The 22,402-nt window shown below is 53.4% G+C and overlaps 1 protein-coding gene across 9 annotated transcripts in view; it reads left to right on the forward strand.

Moving 5' to 3' along the window:
- Positions 1–22,402, forward strand: part of EHMT1 (euchromatic histone lysine methyltransferase 1) — a 224,485-nt gene that overhangs the window by 185,097 nt on the left and 16,986 nt on the right. For all 9 annotated transcript variants that reach the window (XM_073022135.1, XM_073022141.1, XM_073022138.1 and 6 more), the window contains 8 exons: positions 3,451–3,552; positions 5,510–5,614; positions 15,959–16,113; positions 17,531–17,698; positions 17,910–18,054; positions 18,909–18,986; positions 20,431–20,546; positions 21,910–21,996. In XM_073022135.1, the coding sequence (XP_072878236.1) occupies positions 3,451–3,552; positions 5,510–5,614; positions 15,959–16,113; positions 17,531–17,698; positions 17,910–18,054; positions 18,909–18,986; positions 20,431–20,546; positions 21,910–21,996 (956 nt within the window). The remainder of the gene's footprint in view (positions 1–3,450; positions 3,553–5,509; positions 5,615–15,958; positions 16,114–17,530; positions 17,699–17,909; positions 18,055–18,908; positions 18,987–20,430; positions 20,547–21,909; positions 21,997–22,402) is intronic.

Genomic DNA, 22,402 nt, shown 5'->3' on the forward strand with positions numbered 1-22,402 from the left:
CACAAAAACATTAGCAAGCTTCTAAATCAAGACCAAGGTATTTCTAACATTAAACACTGAAATACATGTGAGCTGTACAGACATTTAAGAAAGATTAATACAGACAAGATAAATGTTTATCCAGTTATTCCAGGTCAGGGTTGTGAGTGGACAGAGCCTGTCCTGGCAACTCAGGTCACCTGGCGGGAAGCAGCCTGGGCCAGAGGAAACCCACACAGACACGGGGAGGAGCTGCAAACTCCACAGACAGTGGCCCGGCTGGGAATGGTTTTTGTTTGTTTGTTTACTTTTAACCTCATCAATGTTATAACAAAACAATGCTGAGTGAAACGATACTATTGAAGACCTGCTGTGAAATACAGGATAGTAAGTACCCAAAGGAGGGCAGTGTGAAAGTGGAATCCCACTGTTGTGAAGGTATTTTATTGTGGGAGGTGGTACAATATTAATTTAAGAAGACCAATAAAGACGAATATTGTAATCCCCGGAGAAAGTACCAAGAAAATAAAACAAATATAGCTTTTCAGGAAAAAAAACTAGTAGAGGAAATAAAATGTAATACTGAAAAATTGTGCAACTAAAATGCAGGAATAAAACCGTATGGGACAAATAGAAAACAAATAGCAGAGTGATGGACTCCAGCCTCACCCTGTCAGTAGTTACGCTGCAGACTCACTGTCGTCTTAAAAGGCAGAGGTTTGTCTGATGACATAGAAAGCTAGAACCAGCCGTGCCTTCCTGCAGTGCTCCTGCTTCCAACGCAAAGACCCCAGCCAGGCTGGAGAGACTGGAGAAGTGCACATGCGCGTGGCAAGCCGGTGACTCCCAGGCGCGGCAAATTACGAAGCCTGGAAGACCACAGAGGCCGTCTTTGTGATTCCAGCACAGGGAAGCGTCTTCTAAGACACAAAAAGCACAAAAATGACAAAGTTAAGTGCATTAAAATTTAAGAATTTCTCTTCAAAAAGATGCCACAAAGGACATGAACAGACAGTCTAAACACTGGGGGAAGATTTTGCAATGCACTGGCCAAAGATTAATATCCAAAAATATAAAGAACTACAAATGAGGCCAGGCGCGGTGGCTCACGCCTGTAATCCCAGCACTTTGGGAGGCTGAGGTGAGTGAATCACGAGGTCGGGAGATGGAGACCACCCTGGCTAACATGGTGAAGCCCCGTCTCTACTAGAAATGCAAAAAATTAGCTGGGCATGGTGGCGGGCACCTGTAGCCCCAGCTACTAGGGAGGCTGAGGCAGGAGAATGGCCTGAGCCCCGGAGGCAGATTTTGCAGTGAGCTGAGATCATGCCACTGCACTCCAGCCTGGGCGACAGAGCGAGACTCTGTCTCAAAAAAAAAATAAAAATAAAAAAATAAAGAACTACAAATGAAATTAAACCACACAGAAAAATGGGCAAAGAACATAAGTGTGCAGTTCCCAGAAGAGGAAATACATGCATATGACCAACAAGCAGGTGAAAACACAGGACTGAGGGGCCACCTTAAACAGTCACTGAATTCCATACAAACGTAACGCGTAGAAAAGACTGGCAGGGGCAGGACATAGAGCAGCAGGCAGGGTCCTTACCTTTGAGGTGCGGGGACTGCAGGCTGCCCGGTGAGCAGGGCCTCACATCGGTAGGGTCTGTGATGTGTCTGCAGATGATATACACTGTGATCTAGAGAATTTAAAAGGGTGTAAAAACATCATTTGTGGATATACATAGTAAAGGTATCGAGATCCATGGGCACGATGAGTAACGATTTCAGGATAGTGATGACCTCTGGGGAGGAGGCAGGAGAAGAAACCAGACCGGCGCTGTGTGGGGTGTCCCTTGGGTGGGGGTGGGTTCCAGTGTCTTGAGCTTCTGTTTGTGTGCCTGCAGACCTCACAGCTAGCCACTGTCACTGAACCCAACAGAAACCTTTCCTTATCGGCAGCCCCGCTCCTTGCCACCTTCATGTCTGTTCCCACGGGGTTCCCTTGGCTGACTCTCAATCCTGTCAACCCCCACTCTGCTGCTCCCAGCCCTGCCCAGTGTCTCGCTCTCGTGACAGCTGGCCTCCTTCACTAAGCTCCCTTTGCTGGTGTCTCTTACCTGCCTGATTCGGAAATGCTTGCCCAGGGTCTCTGCCAGGTGCACCTGCTTCTGTCCTGAACGCTGTGGCAGTCTTCCAGCAGTTAGGGGATTGTCAGCTGCACTATTCCAGCGATTAAAGACACTTGAAAATGAAGGCAGACCTTTTAACAACCATGCACTGTTTTGTATTCATGATAAAATTACAGTTTTGAACACCAGCCGTGTGGGAATCGGGTGTGCTGGCTTTCCTTGAGGAAGGTGAGCATGCTGATTTAGCACCAGCTGGGTGAGCAGTGTGTGCAGTGGTGCCTGTGAAACTCTAGGACTGCTGCACTGACTCCACCGAGATAAGGGGAGAAAGGTAATGAAGGAACGTGGTTACACGGAGACAGGAACAGGGGAGTAAAGCAAAGCACACTCCTAAGGGAGAAGGTGGTGGGGCACGTCCGCGGGCCTGTGCGAGGAGCCCGTGTAAGGCGCGTGGATGGCGCTGGGTGCGGTGGCACCGGCTCCCCCGCCTCTTCTGGAGCTTCCTGGGTCTGACCTCCAACCTTGCATGTCTTTTTTTTCCTTTGAGATGGTTTGATCAGTGTGATCTATTTTGTCTCCTCGGGGAAACAGAGCTGAAAGGAAATGAGAAGGTGTTCCCAAGCTGGGCATGGTGGCTCACGCCTGTAATCCCAGTTATGATGCCTGTGACTCCCCGACCAAGGTGGGAGGATCGCTTGGAGCCGGGAGTTCAGAAATAGCCTAGGCAGTATAGCAAGACCCTGTCTCTAGAAAAGAAAAAAAATACATTAGCCAGGCATGGCGGTGCACACCTGTAGTCCCAGCTACGTGGGAGGCTGAGGCAGGAGGATCACTTGGGCATGGGAGTCAGAGGCTGCAGTGAGCTGTGATCGCACCACTGCACTCCAGCCTGGGCAATACAGCAAGACCCTGTCTCAAAAAGGAGAAAAAGAAAAAAAAAAAGTCATGCCCAGAAGTAAAGGAAGCAAGAGGAGGGGCAGAGCCTATGGCGTTTCTGGGGCCACGGGGTGGGCCTGGTCCTCTTTGTGTCCTACTTTTTGCCATCTATTATTTTAAGTTCTGTGGTACATGGACAACTATCACTGAATCATTCACACTGTCTTCACTGTGCCAGGCGACCGGCCACTCACGGGGCCACAGGGGGCCGCACACAGCGCTCGGACCTCGGCTGTTTCCTTGGGAAATGGCCCCGTGGCCTCAGCCTGGGTCTCCTTGTCATTTGAGCAGGACAGGACCCCACCCCCATGGTGGGCACCAGGTTCTCCTGGATCCCATGCTCAGGGCTGGCACACCAGGATCACAGGTGTGGATTCCTGACTAAGCAGCGTTTCTGTTGCAGGACGCAGAGGGCTCTACGTGTTTGCACCTGGCTGCCAAGAAAGGCCACTACGAAGTGGTCCAGTACCTGCTTTCAAATGGACAGATGGACGTCAACTGTCAGGTACAGCCACCCCCTCCCCTTAGCAGCACACCGTGCGGACTGGCCAGGGAAAGTCACTGTTCTGCAGCTCCTGGTCCCATCCCCGTTCTCCACGGCGTCCCCTCCCATGCAGAGAGCCAGCTCAGGCCTTCCAGCATCCTCTTCCACACACCGGGCCAGCTCGGACCCTTCACAGCTTCCTCTTCCACACACACAGCCAGCTGGGACCCTCCACGGCGTCCCTTTCCACGCACAGGGCTAGCTCAAGCCCTTGGGCCCTGGAACGTCTTGTCCCCTCCCTGTCCTCTTCTGCCCTGGCCTGCTATGGGCAGCCACACCAGATGCCCACACACCAGGGCAGCCTCTGCACTGTGTCTGGCTGGAGGCTCCTCCCTTGCTCTCCATCAGCTGTGTCTAGATGTCACCATTTGAGGGAGGTGTCACTGGCCTTCCTCCACGGCACCCATCTTCCTTCCTACTCACTGTCTGTCTCTCCCCCACAGCCAGCGCCACGGGGCAGGGTTTGCCGTGCTCACTGTCCATCTCTATCCCACAGCCAGCGCCATGGGGCAGGGTTTGCCGTGCTCACTGTCCATCTCTATCCCACAGCCGGCGCCACGGGGCAGGGTTTGCCGTGCATGTGTGCTGATCAGCAGTGCCTCACACACAGTGGGCACCTGCCTCACGAGTGAATGACTGGGGAGACCAAAGGAGGGCAGGCTTTGAGGCTGCTCAGCACACACTGGGGGTCCCTCCTGCATGGACTCGCAGCTCTGGGATAAGTGCCATCCTCGCACTGTCTCTCACTCCTTTCTTCAGGAGGCTTGGTCCAAGTCTTTTTAGCCCAGTGGTTGCCCACCCAGTTGTTGACAGCCATCTTCTGTGCCCTCTTGGCCATGGCAACGTCCCCATGGGCCAGAAGCAGCAGCGCCTCTTACTCTTGCCTTTGCCCTGAGCATCCAGAGGCCAGAGCCCCTGCCTGTTCACTGCATCTGAAGCATCCCCTGACCTCTTCTCTCTGACGTTGTACCCTCATCCATTGAGCACGGGGCTGGGCTCCGGGAGGCTGTGCTCTGCGTCCCTGCTGTGTTCCCAGTGCCTGTGGTGGTGCTGACCGTCGACCGCAGGGGAGATGTAGCTTTAATCCTGGAGGCTGCTGTGTCTATGACAGCAGGATGTACAGGCTGACAACTGCAGGGGAGATGTAGCTTTAATCGTGGAGACTGCTGTGTTTGTGACAGTGGGATGTGCAGGTCCTTTGAGGGGTGCTGGGGAAGAGGCCGAGTCTTCTGCCTTCAGAGTGGGAATTGGCCACAGGACCCTCATTTTCAGTAAAGTTGCCTTTTTCTGGCTTAAAGAAAATTGCCCAGGCCCCCTGACTGGACTCAGGAGTGACGGGAGCCAGAGAGCAAGTCAGCCTGGTGGGCTTTCTGCTCCCTGCCCAGGAGGAAGCAGGGGGTCAGCCTCCGTCTGCCTATCCATCTCCTGCCCACAGTTCCCAGCTGCTGCTCTGATAGGGTCCCTGGCTCTCCTGCATGCAGCCACCATTGGAGGCTGAAGGAGGAGCAGAGCCTGCTGCAGCCCAGGCTTCCCGCCAGCCGAGGCTGCTGGTGCGCTCCGGGTCTGGCCTGGGCGTACGAGGTTTCAGCTCCCTTGTGTGTGCCATTAGACACGGTGCACACAGCTGTGTTGGTGCATCCCCAGTGAGTGGTGCCCTGACAGGACAGCTGTGTCGGGCAGGGTGGTTGGGCCTGGCCCAATCCTGGTTCTGCCTTTGTCCTGCACTGGTGGAGCTACCTAGGGCTGTGCTCTGGGGAAGAACTGAGGCCTCTCAGGGTTGCATTCAGGTCCTGAGTGAGATGCCTGCACAAGGGGTATGGTACCTGGGAGGTGCGGAGACCTCGGCTGTGGGAGTTCTCATCGCTCTGGCGGTTGCCGGTCTCTGGATCGATGACCGCTTTGTTCTCTTCCCTGGCAGGATGACGGAGGCTGGACGCCCATGATCTGGGCCACGGAGTACAAGCACGTGGACCTCGTGAAGCTGCTGCTGTCCAAGGGCTCCGACATCAACATCCGGGACAACGTAAGTTCATCACACCCTCCCCGGGAGCAGTGTCTTGGAGGGGTGGGGACCTCCTCCTCCAGAAGGTTCTTTTCTCAAAAGCAGAACCCTGGCACCTGGTGGCGGCTTTGACCTCTTCCTGTGGCAGCATCGGCCCGGCGCTTAGCTGTGGCTGTCCTGTGCCGGAGGCAGATAGGGGGTGTGAGGTCCCAGCAGAGGCCACCCTCGAGGGACCTGCGGGTTCAGAGGGCGCTGCCTGCCCTGCTGTGCCTCCTGCTGCCTCATGGTGCCGTGCTTGGGCCTGAGGCTGCTGACCTTGTGTGGGTGCCACAACACCTCTGGCTCTCTCTCTGTTTTTTGTTTTTTGTTTTTTTTTTTGGATGCAGTCTCGCTTTGTCACCCAGGCTAGAGTGCAGTGGCGCAGTCTCGGCTCACTGCAAGCTCTGCCTCCTGGGTTCAAGTGATTCTCATGCCTCCGCCTCCCCTGTAGCTGGGACTACAGGTGTGTGCCACTGTGCTTGGCTAATTTTTGTATTTTTTATTTGTTTGTTTTTGAGACGGAGTCTCTCTCTGTCACCCAGGCTGGAGTGCAGTGGCGCGATCTGAGCTCACTGCAACCTCTGCCTCCTGGGTTCAAGCAGTTCTCCTGCCTCAGCCTCCGGAGTAGTTGGGATTATAGGTGCCCACCACCATGCCTGGCTAATTTTTGTATTTTTAGTAGAGGCGGAGTTTTGCTGTGTTGGCCAGACTGGTCTCAAACTCCTGACCTCAGGTGATCCACCTGTCTCAGCCTCCCATAGTGCTGGGACTACAGGTGTGAGCCACCACATCTGGCCAATTTTTGTAGTTTTAGTAGAGACAGGGTTTAGCCATGTTGGCCAGGCTGGTTTTGAACTCCTGACCTCAGGTGATCCACCCACCTCATCCTCCCACAGGATTACAGGCATGAGCCACCGCGCCCGGCCCCTGGCTCTCTCTTTGAAACAGAGGAAAGAGAAGTGAATCGTTTATCGCACCACGGTTTTCTAGGGTGTGATTTAAGATGCTTCAGTGACAGTTTTGTAAGGCCCTTTTGTTTGCTCAGAAAATAGAGTTTGGAGCTGAGATAAGAGGACTCCCCAGTTCTGGGGTGGCTCCTTCAGCCTGAGAGTGGCAGCAGGTGACTGATTAACTCAAAAGGTTGTTCACTAGAAGGTCTTCAGGGACCCACAGAACCAGTGGGGCTGCCAGGGGGCTGGGCATGGCAATGGGCACGACAGCGAGGGACGAGGGGAGTCCTCTGGTCACCTCCCACGACGGGCATAGACATGCTGCAGCCCACAGAGCTGTGTCCACCTTCACAGACGGGCTCCAGAAGCCATAAATGGGAAGTCCAGCCACAAATAAACTCATTAAGTTGATCATAAGAAAGAAGATTTGACACAGAGAAAGATTTCTAAAAGCACACTATTAAATCTCCAGTGTGCTGAAGCCTGGCGTCTGAGGAGGAAGGGTTGACACTGCCTCTCAGAGCCTGAGAACAGCGTGGGCACGGGCACTTGCCATTCATTGTTGGCACGGGGGGGTCTGCATTTGGAACCCTCCCTGCATGTGAGCAGACCCCGCTGTGGTCCACTGGCTGTGAGCACCCTCCGCCTCCCTGCAGGCACACAGGCCTCTCCGGAGTGACTGGTCCTGAGCCGCGGTGCCTCCTCCGTGGGCTGCAGGCTTCCGTGACTGTGTCTGGGGGGTTTCTACCTCATTCCACCGGAGTTCTTTCCTGCTGGGGGTTAGGACAGCAGCACGATGGTGAGAGGAGCCCTGAGCCGGCAGAAGGAAGAGAAGAGGGAAGCAGAGGCAGAGGAGCCCTGAGCCAGCGGAAGGCTGTGGCGGGTACCTTGGAGGAAGAGAGGAGGGAAGCAAAGGCAGAGGACAAGGCAGAGGCCACCCCCAGGTGGGGCCGCCTCACCTACCACCCCCAGAGACTGTGTGGCAGGCAAGGCAACCCTAGTGTGGCTGGTTGACCTGCGTGCCTGGGCAGCTTGCAGCCTGTCCAGGTGTCAGAGCTGTTAGCTCCCTGATGCTGGTGGCTGTTTCCCCGGAATGGAAGCATTGATTAAATTTCAAGTTTGTTATTTATAGAATGAAACACTTCATTAATGTAACTACTGTATTGCTGTATAATAGGTAGGCTGCATATACTCAAAGTACACACTCGGGTGGATTTTCACCCAGAAGCCATCACTGCTGTCGGAAGAGCGAGCCCGGTCCTCCCTCATGCCCTGATGATCTAGCTTCAGGTGATTCCTCCGCACTTCACAGCCGTGCCCAGCCCACCCCTGCCACCCATTGCTGGGTTTTCTGCTATCTGCGTGTCTCAGTTTTATAGAAAAGGGCTCTCACCATGGGCGCCTTTCCCTTGCATCTTTAAGCCAAGATCCCCATTTTCGTTGCCTGAAGTGCCCGTTATGTGAATGTGTCTGTTTACCCTTCACCTGTCAGTGGGCATTTAGGTTGTTTCTGATTTTTGGTTGTTACTAAGAGAGGTGCTGTGGATACTCATGCCTTAATTTCTCTTGATTAAATCCCTGGGAGTAGAATGGTTAGATCATAGGATAGGTGTGTATGTTTAACATTTGCAGAGACTGCCAGTAGCCGGGCATGGTGACACACACCTGTGGTCCAGCTACTCGGGAGGCTAAGAGGGGAGGATCGCTTGAGCCCAGGAGGTCAAGGCTGCAGTGAGCTGAGATCGCACCACTGCCTAGCCTGTCTCCAAAAAAACAAAGCCTGCCAGACTGCTTTCCAAGTGATGGTACCATCTCTAGTGTGTGACGGTGCATTCCTCCATTCTCACACTGCTATCAGGGTTCTACCTAAGACTGTGGAATTTATAAACAAAAGAGGTTTAATTGACTCACAGTTCAGCATGGCTGGCGCGGGGTGGTCTCGGGAAACTTAACAATCATGGCAGAAGGCAAGGAGAAGTAAAGCACGTCTTCCGTGGTGGCAAGAGAGAGATTGAGGAGCCTTGTACCACACTTTAAAACCAGCTGTTATGAGAACTCACATGAGAACAGCATGGGGACCCACGCCCATAATCCAGTCAGGTCCCTCCCTTGACACATGGGGATTACAATTCAAGACGAGATTTGGGTGGGGACACAAGGCCAACCCATATCAGAGAGTCCTGGTTCCTCCGCATCCTTCCCAACACGTAGCATGGTCAGTCTTTAAATTTTATCCATTTTGGTAGGTGTGTTAGTGATCTGTTGTTGTGGTTTTAGTTTTCAGTCATTTCATTTTCATTTCTCTAATGACAGTTGACGTTAAGCATCTTTTTATGGGCTTATTTACGATCCATATATCTTCTTTAATGAAGGGTCTGTTCAAATCTTTTTCTTGCTTATTATCAGGTATTTTTTTTAATTCTGGAGGTTTAAGAGTTTATGTTCTGGATATAAGTCCTTTATCAGATATATGGTTTACAGATCTGTCTTTGGAAGTGTAGAATTTTAAAAGTTTTTATAAAGTTTGGTTTATCAGCGTTTTTCTTTTTTTTTTTTTTTAACTGGATCCTGTTTTGGCATTCTGTTTAAGAAATCATTGCCTAATCTGAGAACCCAAAGATATTCTCCCACATTTCCTTATACGAGTTTTATGGTTTGGGGGTTTCCATTTAGGTCTACGTTTTGTTATAGTTGACTTTTGTATATGGTGTGAGGTATAGATTGAACCTTTTTTTTTTTTTTCGCTTGTGGATGCCTAGTTCAGTGCCATTTGTTGAGAAAACCATTCTTTCTACATAGAATTGACTGTACCATTGCCAAAGGCCAGTCATCTGCACGTGTGAGTCAGTCATCCATGTGTCAGTCCACGTGTGTCAGTCGTTTGCATGTGTCAGTCATCCATGTGTGAGTCAGTCATCTGCATGTGTGAGTCCACTTGTGTCAGTTGTCCATGTGTGAGTCAGCCATCTGTATGTCTGTCAGTCGTCCACATGTGTCAGTCCCCATGTCTGTCTGTCATCCACATGTGAGAGTCAGTCTGCATGTGTGAGTCAGCTGTGTGTGTGTGAGCCTGTCATCCGCATGTGTGAGTCCATCATCTGCATGTGTCAGTCGTCTGCATGTGTGAGTCATCCATGTGTCAGTCATCCACGAGTGAGTCAGTTATCTGCGTGTCTGTCAGTCATCCACATGTGTCCACATGTGTGCCATTTGTCTACATGTGAGGGTCAGTCATCTGCATGTATGAGTCAGTCATCTGCATGTGTGTGAGTCTGTCATCCACATGTGTGAGTTGGTCATCCATGTCAGTCGTCCGCATGTGTATCAGTCGTCTGTATGTGTGAGCCAGTCATCCACATGTCAGAGTCAGTGGTCCACATGTGTGTAAAGTCAGTCATCCACATGTGTGTGTCAGCTCCAGGACCCTCTCTTTTGATGCATTGATCTGCATATTTGCCTTTAGGCAAGTACTGTCCTTGCTTGACTGATGTAGTTTTACAGTAGGTCTTGCGAAATCATTTTTCTTCTCCCAAACTTGATACTGCTATTCTTCTACATTTTACATACATACATATATATATATATATAAAATATCTATATGTTCTGAACACCATAATAGCCATATGGTTATTCTGTTTAAACAGCCATTAGTTTGTTTTTTTTTTTTTTAATGGAGTCTCACTCTGTTGCCCAGGCTGGAGTACAGTGGCACAATCTCGGCTCACTGTAACCTCCGTGTCCCGGGTTCGAGCAATTCTCATGCCTTGGCCTCCTGAGTAGCTGGGATTACAGGCGCCCGCCACCACGCCTGGCTAATTTTTGTATTTTTAGTAGAGATGGGGTTTCACCATGTTGGTCAGGCTGGTCTCGAACTCCTGACCTCATGATCCACTCATCTTGGCCTCCCATAGTGCTGGGATTACAGGTGTGAGCCACTGCACCTGGCCTGGTCTTTTTTTTTTTTTTTTTTTTTTTTTTTTTTTTTTTTTTTTTGGAGACAGAGCCTCTCACCCTGTCACCCAGCCTGGAGTGCAGTGATGCAATAGCTCACTGCAGCCTCCACCTCTCTGGTTCAATCGATTTTCCTGCCTCAGCCTCCCAAGTAGCTGGGATTACAGGCACATGGCACCACGCCTGGCTAATTTTTATATTTTTATTAGAGACAGAGATTTCACCATGTTGGCCAGGCTGGTTTCAACCTCCCGACCTTAGGTGATCTGCCCGCTTTGACCTCCCACAGTGCTGGGATTGCAGATGTGAGGCAGCGCGTCCAGCCGAGTGGTCTCTCCCGCCAAGCTTCTCCACCTTGGTGGGCTTGTGCTCCTGATGTTGGTTCCTTTCCGCCAGCCTCAATCCCTTTACCTTTCCTGTGGTGTTGGTCTGCTTGTGGTGAGCTCTTGCAGCTTTTTTTTTTTTTTTTTTTTTTTGAGACAGAGTTTCACTTTTTTGCCCAGGCTGGAGTGCAGTGGTGCAATCTCGGCTCACTGCAACCACCTTCTTCCAGTTTCAAGTGATTTTCCTCCCTCAGCCTCCTGAGTAGCTGGGATTACAGGCACTGGCCACAATGCCTGGGAAATTTTTGTGTTTTTAGTGGAGATGGGTTTCACCATGTTGGCCAGGTTGGTCTCAAACTCCTGACCTCGTGATCTGCTGGCCTCGGACTCCCAAAGTGCTGGGATTACAGGTGTAAGCCACTGCGCCCAGCCCTCTTGCAGCTCTTTAATGCCTGGAAAGTCCTTATTTTGCTTTCATTTTTGAAAGACATTCTTACAATTCTGGATGCATAGTTATTTCTTCCAATGCTTTAAATGACGGTTTCCCTGGGTCCTCACCCGCAGTGTTCCCAGTGAGAAATCCACTGCCAGCACATGGTTATTTCTCTGTGTATAACGTGTCTTTTTTATATGGCTGCTTTTAGAATTTTTTTTCTGTATCTCTTGGTTTTAGCAATTGGATTTTCCTCTAAGCCTTAGTTTGTCTGTAAAGCAATTTGATTACTGGTGTGCCTTGGTGTTATTTTGTGTGTGTGCACTTAGGGTTCATTGAGCTTCTTGGATTTGTGGATTTAGGGTTTTTGACAAATTTGGAAATTTTTCAGTCATTATTTCTTCAAATAATGTTTTCTGCCCACCGTGCTTTCCAGTATTCCAGCTGTGTATGTAGGAGTTCTCAGAGTGGTTCCACAGCTCACTGGTGCTCTCTTCAATTTTTAAAAATTATTGTTTTTTCACGCTGTGTTTCAGTTGAGCGGGTTTTTGTTGGTTTGTCTTCCAGTTCACTCATCTTTTCTTCTGCACGTGATGCTGTTGAGCTCATCCAGTTTGTGTGCTTACATTCCAGGCATTGTCGTTTTCAGCTCTAAATGTTCTGTTGGAGTCTTTCAAACATTTCCTAACATGTTTCTACTTAATTTTCGAACCTATAGAATACAGTTATACCAATGGCTTTATTTACTTACTTACTTACTTATTTATTTATTTAAGACAGAGTCTCTTTTTCCCAGGCTGGAGTGCAGTGGCGCAATCTTGGCTCACTGTAACCTTTGCCTCCCGTGTTCAAGCGATTCTCCTGCCTCAGCCTCCCGAGTAGCTGGGATTACAGGCACACACCACCACGCCTGGCTAAGTTTTGTAGTTTTAGTAGAGACGGGGTTTCACCATGTTGCCCAGTCTGGTCTCAAACTTCTGACCTCAGGTGATCTACCTGCCTCTGCCTCCCAAAATGCTGGGATTACAGGTGTGAGCCACCACATCTGGCCCACCAATGGCTTTAATGACCTTGTTTGCTAATCCAGCATCTGAGCAAAAGCCGGATTTTTTGATTGACTGGGTTTTTCCTCCCCACTGTGGGTCATGTTTCCTGCTCCTTTGCATGTCTGGTAACCTGTAGCCAATGCCAGGATGTGGGTGGGTTTTACAAAACTTGTATAGTGCTAGGGACTCTTCTTCCTGTAAATGTTCTTGAACTTTGTTCTGGAACTCAGCCAAGTCACTTGAAACCCGTCAGATCATATTGGATTTTGCTTTTCAGGTTTGTTAGGTGGGTCTGGAGCCACTGAGGCAGGTCCCTCCACTGTCCTCCAGCCCACAGCCTGTGAACAGAGAGTGTGGCCTGTCTGGCTGTGGGGAAAGGCCCTGGCTTTGAGTGCACGTTCTCCACAGGCTTGTGGCTGCTGGTGTCCTGCCAGATGACCCAGGTGGAAATGCACAGATCTCTGGACCCTCTCTTGGAGCTCTGTTTTCTGTCTGAGCATCCGGAGGCCCTGCCTGGCTCCCTCCCGCGCCGTGGTTGGAGCTCTGGTGGCAGTGAGGCTGGGCAGCCACAGGCTCCCTCACAGGCTCCGCCTCTCAGGGCACGGTCCTTCCCTGCCTGGTGCCTGGTGTCTTGACAGCCATGGTCACGGGTTTTGACTGTCTTGTTTTACTCTTCTGGTTCTTTTAGGTGGGAAGGTAAATCTGTTCTGATCTGTATCACCCCATCGTTTCAGGAGTGCGGTTGCTCACCAGGTGTAGGCCAGGCTTGTCGTAACTCAGCAGACTTCAGAAAGGCTGGGCGTTTGAACAGTCCCAGGGTGGAAGGATCTTAGGTGAACTGGAAGCTCTCAAAAATGTAATTCTGGGGTGGGGCGTGGTGGCGGATCACCTGAGGTCAGGAGTTTGACAGCAGCCCGGGCAACATGGTGAAACCCCGACTCTACTAAAAATACAAAATAATTAGCTGGGCCTGGTAGCACACACCTGTTATCCCAGCTACTGGGGAAGCTGGGGCACGAGAATCGCTTGAACCCCAGAGGCAGAGGTTGCTGTGAACCAAGATTGTGCCAGCTGCACTCCAGCCTGGGAGATGGAGTGAGACTCCGCCTCGAAAACAAATAAAACATAATTCTGGTTATAAAATCATAAATCCTTCCGATAAAGGAAAAAGAAAAGAGGCCCCTAAGCAAGCAGCATTTTGTTCAAGGAGCCCTCAAATGTGTGGAGGAGGGAAAGCAGAAACAAAGAGCGGAGGGATGGAAAAGCCCCACAGCAGCCAAGGCTCTTCAGGAAATCCACTGAGGCGGACACACGGAGTCTGCTTTTAGTTGTCTCTTTTAGAAGTCACGACACAGTGAAGCCCATGCCTGGGGCTAGCCGGGTTTGTGGATGAAGATACTGGAGACAAGGCCACTAGATTTCTGTTCTGCTTTTATCTTCACGCTCACTGAGCTGGAAAGCGTTGATGCCGCAGCGTGGAGTTGGGAGGGGACTGCAGGAGAGCACCGGGTGTCTCAGAAGAGCCGGTGTCCTTCTCTCTTGGGGGTGAGACTCTGCCGACCTGCAGAGCCAGTCCCTGGGATGTGGCAGCGGCCCTGGATGGGAGGCGGGGCCGAGCTCAAATGGAAGCAGAGCCTGCGGGGAGGAGACCGCACCCCTGCAGGGCTCTGCCTTGGCCCGGAGCCGCCTCAGCCCCCGCAGCAAAGCGGACAGTCAGGCGGGGCTTGGTTGATGGCTCTGGGAAGATCGCTGACATTCCCGAGGGGAAGGAGGTGCAGCCGGCCCTCCCAGACACGCGCAGAACAGAACCCACTTAAGGAGCGTGAAACGCTCACGTGCTTTAATCCAACAATCCTGCCTCTGAGGAAGCATCCTTGAGAAATAATGTAGAAAATAAAAAGCACTGGAATATTTGCTGGCAATGTATTCCAGAAATATACCCACAGAAACAAACCAAGTGTTCAGTACAGGAAAGGTCCGGAAGCTGAGTGACTGTCGGCGATGGGTCCGGAGGCGGTTCCGACGCCGCCCCGCATGGACCGTCGTGATGGGTCCGGAGGCGGTTCCGACACCGCCCCGCGTGGACCGTCGTGATGGGTCCGGAGGCGGTTCCGACGCCGCCCCGCGTGGACCGTCGTGATGGGTCCGGAGGCGGTTCCGACGCCGCCCCGCGTGGACCGTCGTGATGGGTCCGGAGGCGGTTCCGACGCCGCCCCGCGTGGACCGTCGTGATGGGTCCGGAGGCGGTTCCGACGCCGCCCCGCGTGGACCGTCGTGATGGGTCCGGAGGCGGTTCCGACGCCGCCCCGCGTGGACCGTCGTGATGGGTCCGGAGGCGGTTCCGACGCCGCCCCGCGTGGACCCTCCTGATGGGTCCGGAGGCGGTTCCGATGCTGCCCCGCGTGGACCCTCCTGATGGGTCCGGAGGCGGTTCCGATGCTGCCCCGCGTGGAAGGCGCTCCTCGCGTGGTGCCAACTGGAGGAGGCCTCAGCACCTGGGAGCCTCTGGTGATGACGGAGGGTCAGGGACAGACGGGCATCAGGCGTAGGAAAGGGGCACGGGCCTGTTCCTCATTCTACCTATCGCTGTTTTATCTCTGGGGCGATCGAGTTAGGGATACTTCATTGTTCTGATTTATATTTGTGGCTGCCTGGCAGAGTTGAACATTGTCTTATGTTTACCGTTCATCTTTTTCTTACCTACCGTCTTTATTTTCTTCTCCTTTGCACATATTTTTTCAGAATTACAGTGTTCCAGTTTACTGTGTGATTATAAATCATCTATATTTTACACGTGGCACAAGTATTTCTCCACATTTTATTTGTTTTATTTAAAAGAGGCCTTTTTAAAAGTAAAACTTACTGGGTTTTTTTGAGACAGAGTTTTGCTCTTGTTGCCCAGGCTGGAGTGCAGTGGCACGATCTCGGCTCACTGCAACCTCTGCTTCCTGGGTTCAAGCGATTCTCCTGCCTCAGCCTTGCGAGTAGCTGGGATTACAGACGCCCACTACCACGCCCGGCTCATTTTTTGTATTTTTAATAGAGACAGGGTTTTACCATGTTGGCCAGGCTGGTCTCGAACTCCTGACTTCAAGTGATCTACCTGCCTCTGCCTCCCCAAACGCTGGGATGACAGGCGTGAGCCACCACACCCGGCTCAAAATTTTAATTTAATCAAATTTGCATGTCTTTTTTCAAATCTTTCAAAAGCATTATCCTATCCTATGACTATACCCCTGTTTGGAAATGAATATAATTTTTAAAAATAGATGAAAGAAAAGTGCCTGCAAGTGTTAATGTGTTGAGATTAGGTTGATATAATTCTGGATGACCTTTTCCCTATTTTTACAATATTCTTTACTGTGATTATGCTACTTTTATAATTATGTTATTTTTACAATGAAAAAAACAAAACACGAAAGGATGTGCCTTCTAGAGTTGAGATGGGCACTAGGTTCCCATCTGGTGACCTGTGGCGCCCTTTCCACCTGGCCGTTGCTGAGAACAGCCACGCGCACTCCAGAACCTCTCCCCAGGCACCCGGGCTGCAGCTGCTGTGGCCGGGCCCCAGCACTGTGAGCCAGCAGGAAGCCTGCACTGAGCTCTGGCTTGTGTCTGTTCAGGAGGAGAACATTTGCCTGCACTGGGCGGCGTTCTCTGGCTGCGTGGACATCGCCGAGATCTTGCTGGCTGCCAAGTGCGACCTCCATGCCGTGAACATCCACGGAGACTCGCCGCTGCACATTGCTGCCCGGGAGAACCGCTACGACTGTGTCGTGTGAGTGTGGTGCTTCCCCTGGCTCGGGCTGGCGCTGACCTGACCTGGGCGCCCGGAGAGACCGCTCGATGGTCGTGTGTTCATACTTGGGCTCGAGTGGACACAGGCCCTCTGTTCCCTCCTGTGGAAGTCCGTCCTTGGTGTTCCACGTACAGAGAAGTGACTTTCCCAGTCCACGTTTGAGATCAGCTGTGGTTTATTTCTGGGTTAGGAGGATTGTCATGCAAAATTCCCAAGTTGTTAGGTCAGACCTTGAGTTGAGTCTCAGACCTGATGCTTCCTGACATGGCTGAGGGGCAGCGTGGGAACAGCCCTGCTCCCAGCAGGGACCTGCCAGCTCAGAGGCGCCGAGAGGCTCAGAGTGCCTTCTGGGAGCAGTGCCACCCACAGCCAGAGCTGGAAATGCTGGGGGCTGTGGCGCTCACCGCTCAGGGCCCTTTTAAAACTTGAGACCTTCAGCTGGGTGGCGGTGGCTCACACCTGTAATCCCAGCACTTTGGGAGGCTGAGGCAGGAGGATCACCTGAGGTCAGGAGTTTGAGACTAGCCTGGCCAATATGGTGAAACCCCATCTCTACTAAAAATACAAAAATTAGCCGGCCATGGTGGCACGTGCCTGTAACCCCAGCTACTCCCAAGGCTGAGGCAGGAGAATCGCTTGGACCTGGGATGCAAAGATTGCAGTGAGCGGAGATTGCGACACTACACTCCAGCCTGGGCGACAGAGCGAGATTCTGTCTTAAGAAAAAAAAAAAAAACCCCAAAAACAAAAAAACTTGAGACCTTGATCCCTTAAGTCATACACACTTAGGTTGTTGTTGGTGGCCTGGGATGGAGTATTTGTTTGGCTGCTGCGGAAGGACAGGGAGCTGTGGGTGCTCCACGCACCAGCCTCCAGTGACTCCCCAGCCCCTACACGTGGAGCTGTGCCCTCCCACATTTGGATCTCACGGTGGCTCACCCAGGTTGGTCATCTGGTTGTGCGAAGCCCAGCTCCATGTATGGTGACTGCGGTCTGGACGCAGTGGGCAGGAGTGGAACTGAGGACTGCTCATGCTGTGCATGGCCCAAGCGTGGCCTCTCTCCCTCCTTGCTTCCCTTCTTATCCTTGAGGGTACATTTAAATGAAAAATCCAAGAAAAATCAAATGCCATCCTGGTTTTTTACATACTCTTCCTGCTAAGAAAACAGCCTGCTGACTTTGACAGTGAATATGGGAGAGGAGTAAGAGAGTCCCTGTTCCTGGGTGAGCTAAAGCCCGTCTTTGCAGAGTCATTGGTGAGCAGACTTCAAGTTATCTCACAGCAAATAGTGTGTTCCCTTTACTGTTAGTGATGATGGTCATTTTATAAATCTCATCTGTGTCATCTTTTCAAGTCAGCTTTAAATGTTTTGTGGCCTTACATTTTCCCTTTTAGCCTCTTTCTTTCTCGGGATTCAGATGTCACCTTAAAGAACAAAGAAGGGGAGACGCCCCTGCAGTGTGCGAGCCTCAACTCTCAGGTGTGGAGCGCTCTGCAGATGAGCAAGGCTCTGCAGGACTCGGCCCCCGACAGGCCCAGCCCCGTGGAGAGGATAGTGAGCAGGTGAGCCCGGTTCCGGGACGGCTCTGCGGCAAATCGGCGGCCAGCAGGGCTTTGGGAGTTTGCGGTGAAAGCCGCTCCCGAAGCTGAAACATCCCCAGGCTGGAGTTCAAACTCTCAGGGCCAGGTGTTTGCCAGCCACCCACTGCACGCCGTGCCACCCCCTGGGCAGAGTACGTCAGCCTCCAGGTGACACCTGCCCTTTCCGTGGCAGGGACATCGCTCGAGGCTACGAGCGTATCCCCATCCCCTGCGTCAACGCCGTGGATGGCGAGCCGTGCCCCAGCAACTACAAGTACGTCTCTCAGAACTGCGTGACGTCCCCCATGAACATCGACAGAAACATCACTCACCTGCAGGTGAGTGACACGGACGAAGGGCGGGCTCAGGCCAGGACGTGGGGCGGGCAGAAGCTTCTGGAACCTGGGGTCCTGGGTTCTTCTCACCACTCAGGGCAGGAGGGCTCATGGGGGGCTTCCCAGGAAGACCTCGTTCTCTTTGCAGCTGCCTCCCGTGAAAGAGCTGGAAGGCAGATAAAGGTTCTGTCAGGCCCAGCCCTGGGCCTCTCACTGCTCTTCGGAGGCTTCTTACTGGCCCCAAAGCAACGGCAAGCATCTTTGTGCCTGTTTTTAGCCTCATACTCGGGCCCCTGTGTGGCCTCGTGCTGGTGGCACAGGCGAGAGGAGCCCCTGCGAGACCTGGTCCCTGCATCTCCCAGCCCCCGGAGAGATGGGTCCAGCACATGCCAGTTTTCCCAGCCTGAGTGCACAGAGCCTGGTGCCCTCACCGCCTGTACCTTCTTGAGCACTTTCTTTGTGGCTCTGCCTGTAGGCAGCTCCCTCCTCTTCCCAGGCCGGGCACTGCCCAGGGCCCCCCACTCAGGGTGTGCCAGGCTCTGCATTCTTGCCTTTCCCGTCGAGCATCTGGCCACAAATGCAGCCGCTGCCCAGCCCTTCACCCACCCCACGTCACCCGCTGCCGCGTCGCTGCCCTGCCTGCCCCGTCCCTCTGTCAGGGTCCTCAGCCAGAGAGCCCCTCCAGCGGGCACTCGACCCGCACACCCTTCACCCTAAGAGGCCACACACTCGTGGTGTCTTTGAGAAGCATTTAGCAGGATCGGGGTAACTGAGACGTGTGAAACGTAGTTGTGACTGGGAGGGAAACAGAAGGCCTGTGCCTGCCCATCTGACAGCCCCGGCGCCTCTCTCCTCAGTACTGTGTGTGCATCGACGACTGTTCCTCCAGCAACTGCATGTGCGGCCAGCTCAGCATGCGCTGCTGGTACGACAAGGTGAGGGCGGCCTCGTGTGCATGGGCTCAGGTGGTAAGTGCCACTGGTCCGGGTCTGCAGAAACAGTGCAGGCATCCGTGACCCCAGCGCTGTTGTGGCAGCGTTGGGAAGGAGTTGGAGGTGAGCTGGGTGTCACAGGCAGGGACGGCACAGTGGGCGCCGGCACCCAAGTCAGGGTTGTGAGCCGAGGACATGGCTGCAGAGTCCCTGGGGCTGGGGTCTGTATCCTTTGTGGCCACCTGGATGGTAGTGGAGGCGGGCAGCCAGGCAGCCTGGCTTGGCCCCAGGAGGAGGTGCTGCTTGTGTTGTGTGTATCTGGTGAGCTCTGCCTTGTGCTTGCTGAGTGTGAGGGGTGTGAAGAGGGAGGGTGCTGCTGGGCTGGGTACAGGGAGCATCGGTGTGGGTGTGGGGCTTGAGGAGACACAGGATTGGAAGTTTCTGGTGGGTGCTGGTCCTCAGAGGGGCCCGAGATGGTGGCCGCTGAGGAGGAGATGGGAGTGGGGACTGGCCCTGGCTAGCTGGGGTGCAATTCAGGGGAGGGATGTCTAAGCAGAGGCGGAGGGTTCCTGGTCTCCCGAGTTCAGAGGTCACGGTGGGGACAGAAGCCAGCATGGCCTGGGTGAAGAGATGCAAGCAGGGAGAGGCAGCAGGCGTCCCCTCCGGAAGTGGACTTTGGAGGAGGGTGGCCGTGGAGGGTGGCCGGAGTGTTTACCCATCTGAATGAGAGGCCCCAGTGGGAGAAGGATTCATGCCAGTGAGGGCCATGGAGGTGGCAGGCTCAGAAAGCCGCCAGGCTCATGTCCAAGTGGTGTCTTTTGGGGTGGACAGTCCTGCTGAAGGGGCGCAGGAAGGAATGTTCTGGGGAGCACCCTAATTGTTCAGGGCATCCCCTGAAGCCAGCAAGCCAGAGTGTGCCTGGGTAGCCCTGGGCCCCGCATCTCAGCTCACACAGCCCTGGGGGAGTACCTGCGCCCAGTGCTGCTGCACCTGGCCTGGCTTTGGGGGGTAGGAAGGGGAGCAGAGGGCTGGGTCCCTCCACGGTTGAGGATTTGCAAGGCAAGGAGGCCAGGAGTGCAGGAGGGTGCAGGAGGCCCCGACCAGCCGAAGGAGGCAGAGCAGCCCACGAGCCGGCAGCCTCAGTGATGTGGAGAAGCCCAGACTGGGGGCTGGGAAGGCCCTGGGTGGACAGAAACTGGCCCAGGCTGGGTCTGGGAAGTGCTCCAGGAGGTCTCCACAACCTGTGTGGGCATCTGGGTGGGGGCTTCCCATCCAAACCATACACATGGAGTTTTTCCTTAGGTGGGTGTTCAAGTTTGGCCAGAAACCACTGTTTTTATGCCAGTTTGAGCCACACTGGGTGGGCACTTAGTAGAAATGAGTTGATGTCAGCTCAGTTAAAGAGTGAGTGACCTCTGCTGGGCCCTTGCTGCTCGTCTGTCCACAGGACGGCCGGCTCCTGCCAGAGTTCAACATGGCGGAGCCTCCCTTAATCTTCGAATGCAACCACGCGTGCTCCTGCTGGAGGAACTGCCGAAATCGTGTTGTGCAGAATGGTCTCAGGTGAGAGGCAGCTTCCTGCCAGAGCCTCGTATTCTGCTCATGTGTGCATGAGCACGGAGGTTACCCCGACAGACAAGAACTTAACGTGTTTGGATGCACCCGCGTTGTGTTTGCAGATAGAGCCGACAGGTTACCTCTGAGCCCTTTATCCTCTGGAAATGTCACTGGTGCCGTAAATCACGAGTCATGCTTCCACCAGCTCAGACACAGGCCTGAGAGAAGGAGCAGATGGTTGGGTCAGTTGAGCTAAAAGCAGAGGAACGGACTTGGCCTAAGAATTACCTTTGTTACCAAGTTCACGCGAACATTCTTCAACAGATCAGGGCTGTCGTTCTATTTTAACACTCCAGTCATTTTCTAAATGTTCTTTCTTCTCTGGGCTTCTCTAACAGTGAGGTGATGTCCTAACACTTCTCAGGCGCGTGGACTCCTTGTTCCTGGCGCTTGGACTCCTGCTCAGGGCGCTTGTGGAGTAAGGCTTGCCCAGCGCCCTTCACCAGCTGGGCTTGGTCCCCTGACCACCCAGCAGCAGCCTCTCCTTTCCCCGGGTTCTGGTCTTGAGCATTTCCTCAAAGGAAATGCTTCTGGGATTGGAAAACTCAAAGCCCCTCTGAGTCATAAGGGAAAGTTACGAACTCTTAAATTTAGCTGAACGCTAATTTTTGTAGTATTGACTCTTTTGTGATCTCAGTAAACTTGGTCCATACTGGAGGGCAGTCTCTGTCCTTGGTGTGGTAGAAAGGCCTGGGGGTGAGAACCCACACCAGACAGGCAGACGTGAAGCAGACACACGGGACCCATGCCAGACAGGCAGGCGCGAGGCACGTGGTTCTGAGGGCTCCACGGAGGCCCACTTGCCAGGCCTGCCCAGCCGCCCTCCCCCAGGCCTGCCCAACCACCTTCCCCTAGCCCTGAGAAACCGCCCCCTGCCACCTCCCCCCGCCACCCTCCCCAGCCCTGAGGGGTCTGTGGGCTCCTTGTCAGGAGCAGGTTCGGCTGCAGGTATCACCACTGCCTGGTCCAGCTATAGGCTTCTCTAGTATTAGCACCTCTGCCGCCCACAGTGCCTAGTGGCCCAGGCCCAACTCTGTCCCCATGTTACAGATGGGGACACTGAGCCACGGCCAGGACCAGTGACTTGCCGAGGTCACGGGCTGGGGTATTCCTGGCTGATTCCCGGGTTCTTGGCTTCCTGAGAGTGCAAGACGCTACATCTGTGTGGTGCCTGCAGCATCTAACGCTTTGGATACAGAACTAGTTTTCTTCCTCGTTTCAGTGACGTGGCACCAGCTGGCTTTTGCTGACCATTGTGGCAAGAGGCTGAGGCTGTGGCCTGGGTCCACCACTACTCTCTATTTTCCAGGGCAAGGCTGCAGCTCTACCGGACGAGGGACATGGGCTGGGGCGTGCGGTCCCTGCAGGACATCCCACTAGGCACCTTTGTCTGCGAGTGAGTGAGTCCCTGGGTCACCCCAAGCCTGCCGGTGGCACGTGTCATTTCAGAGACGCAGGCACATCCCCTGGCCTACAGCAGCGTGGGGTGGGCCGTGGAGACCCTGGCCTCGAGAACCAAGCTCGTGCTGTCCTCAGTGCTCTCGCTGCTGCCCTTAAACAGCTCATGAGTGCATTTAGGAAGGCGTGGTCCAGTTAGGAAGGAAGGCGTGGTCCAGCATGGGCAGTCCTCTCTGGGGGAGGACCATTCTGGGTTCTCAGGTGCCAGACCGCAGATGCAGAGCTTTCAGTGTCGTCATCATCATCATCCTCGGGAACCTCAGCTGAAACCCCAGTTCAACCCGGGCACACGTCTCCAAACATGTTCCCCGCATGTTCTTCTGGTGTGCCCCGCTCTTTCCCTG

Source organism: Chlorocebus sabaeus, chromosome 12, assembly GCF_047675955.1.
Source record: "Chlorocebus sabaeus isolate Y175 chromosome 12, mChlSab1.0.hap1, whole genome shotgun sequence".
NCBI classification, from domain to species: Eukaryota; Metazoa; Chordata; class Mammalia; order Primates; family Cercopithecidae; genus Chlorocebus; species Chlorocebus sabaeus.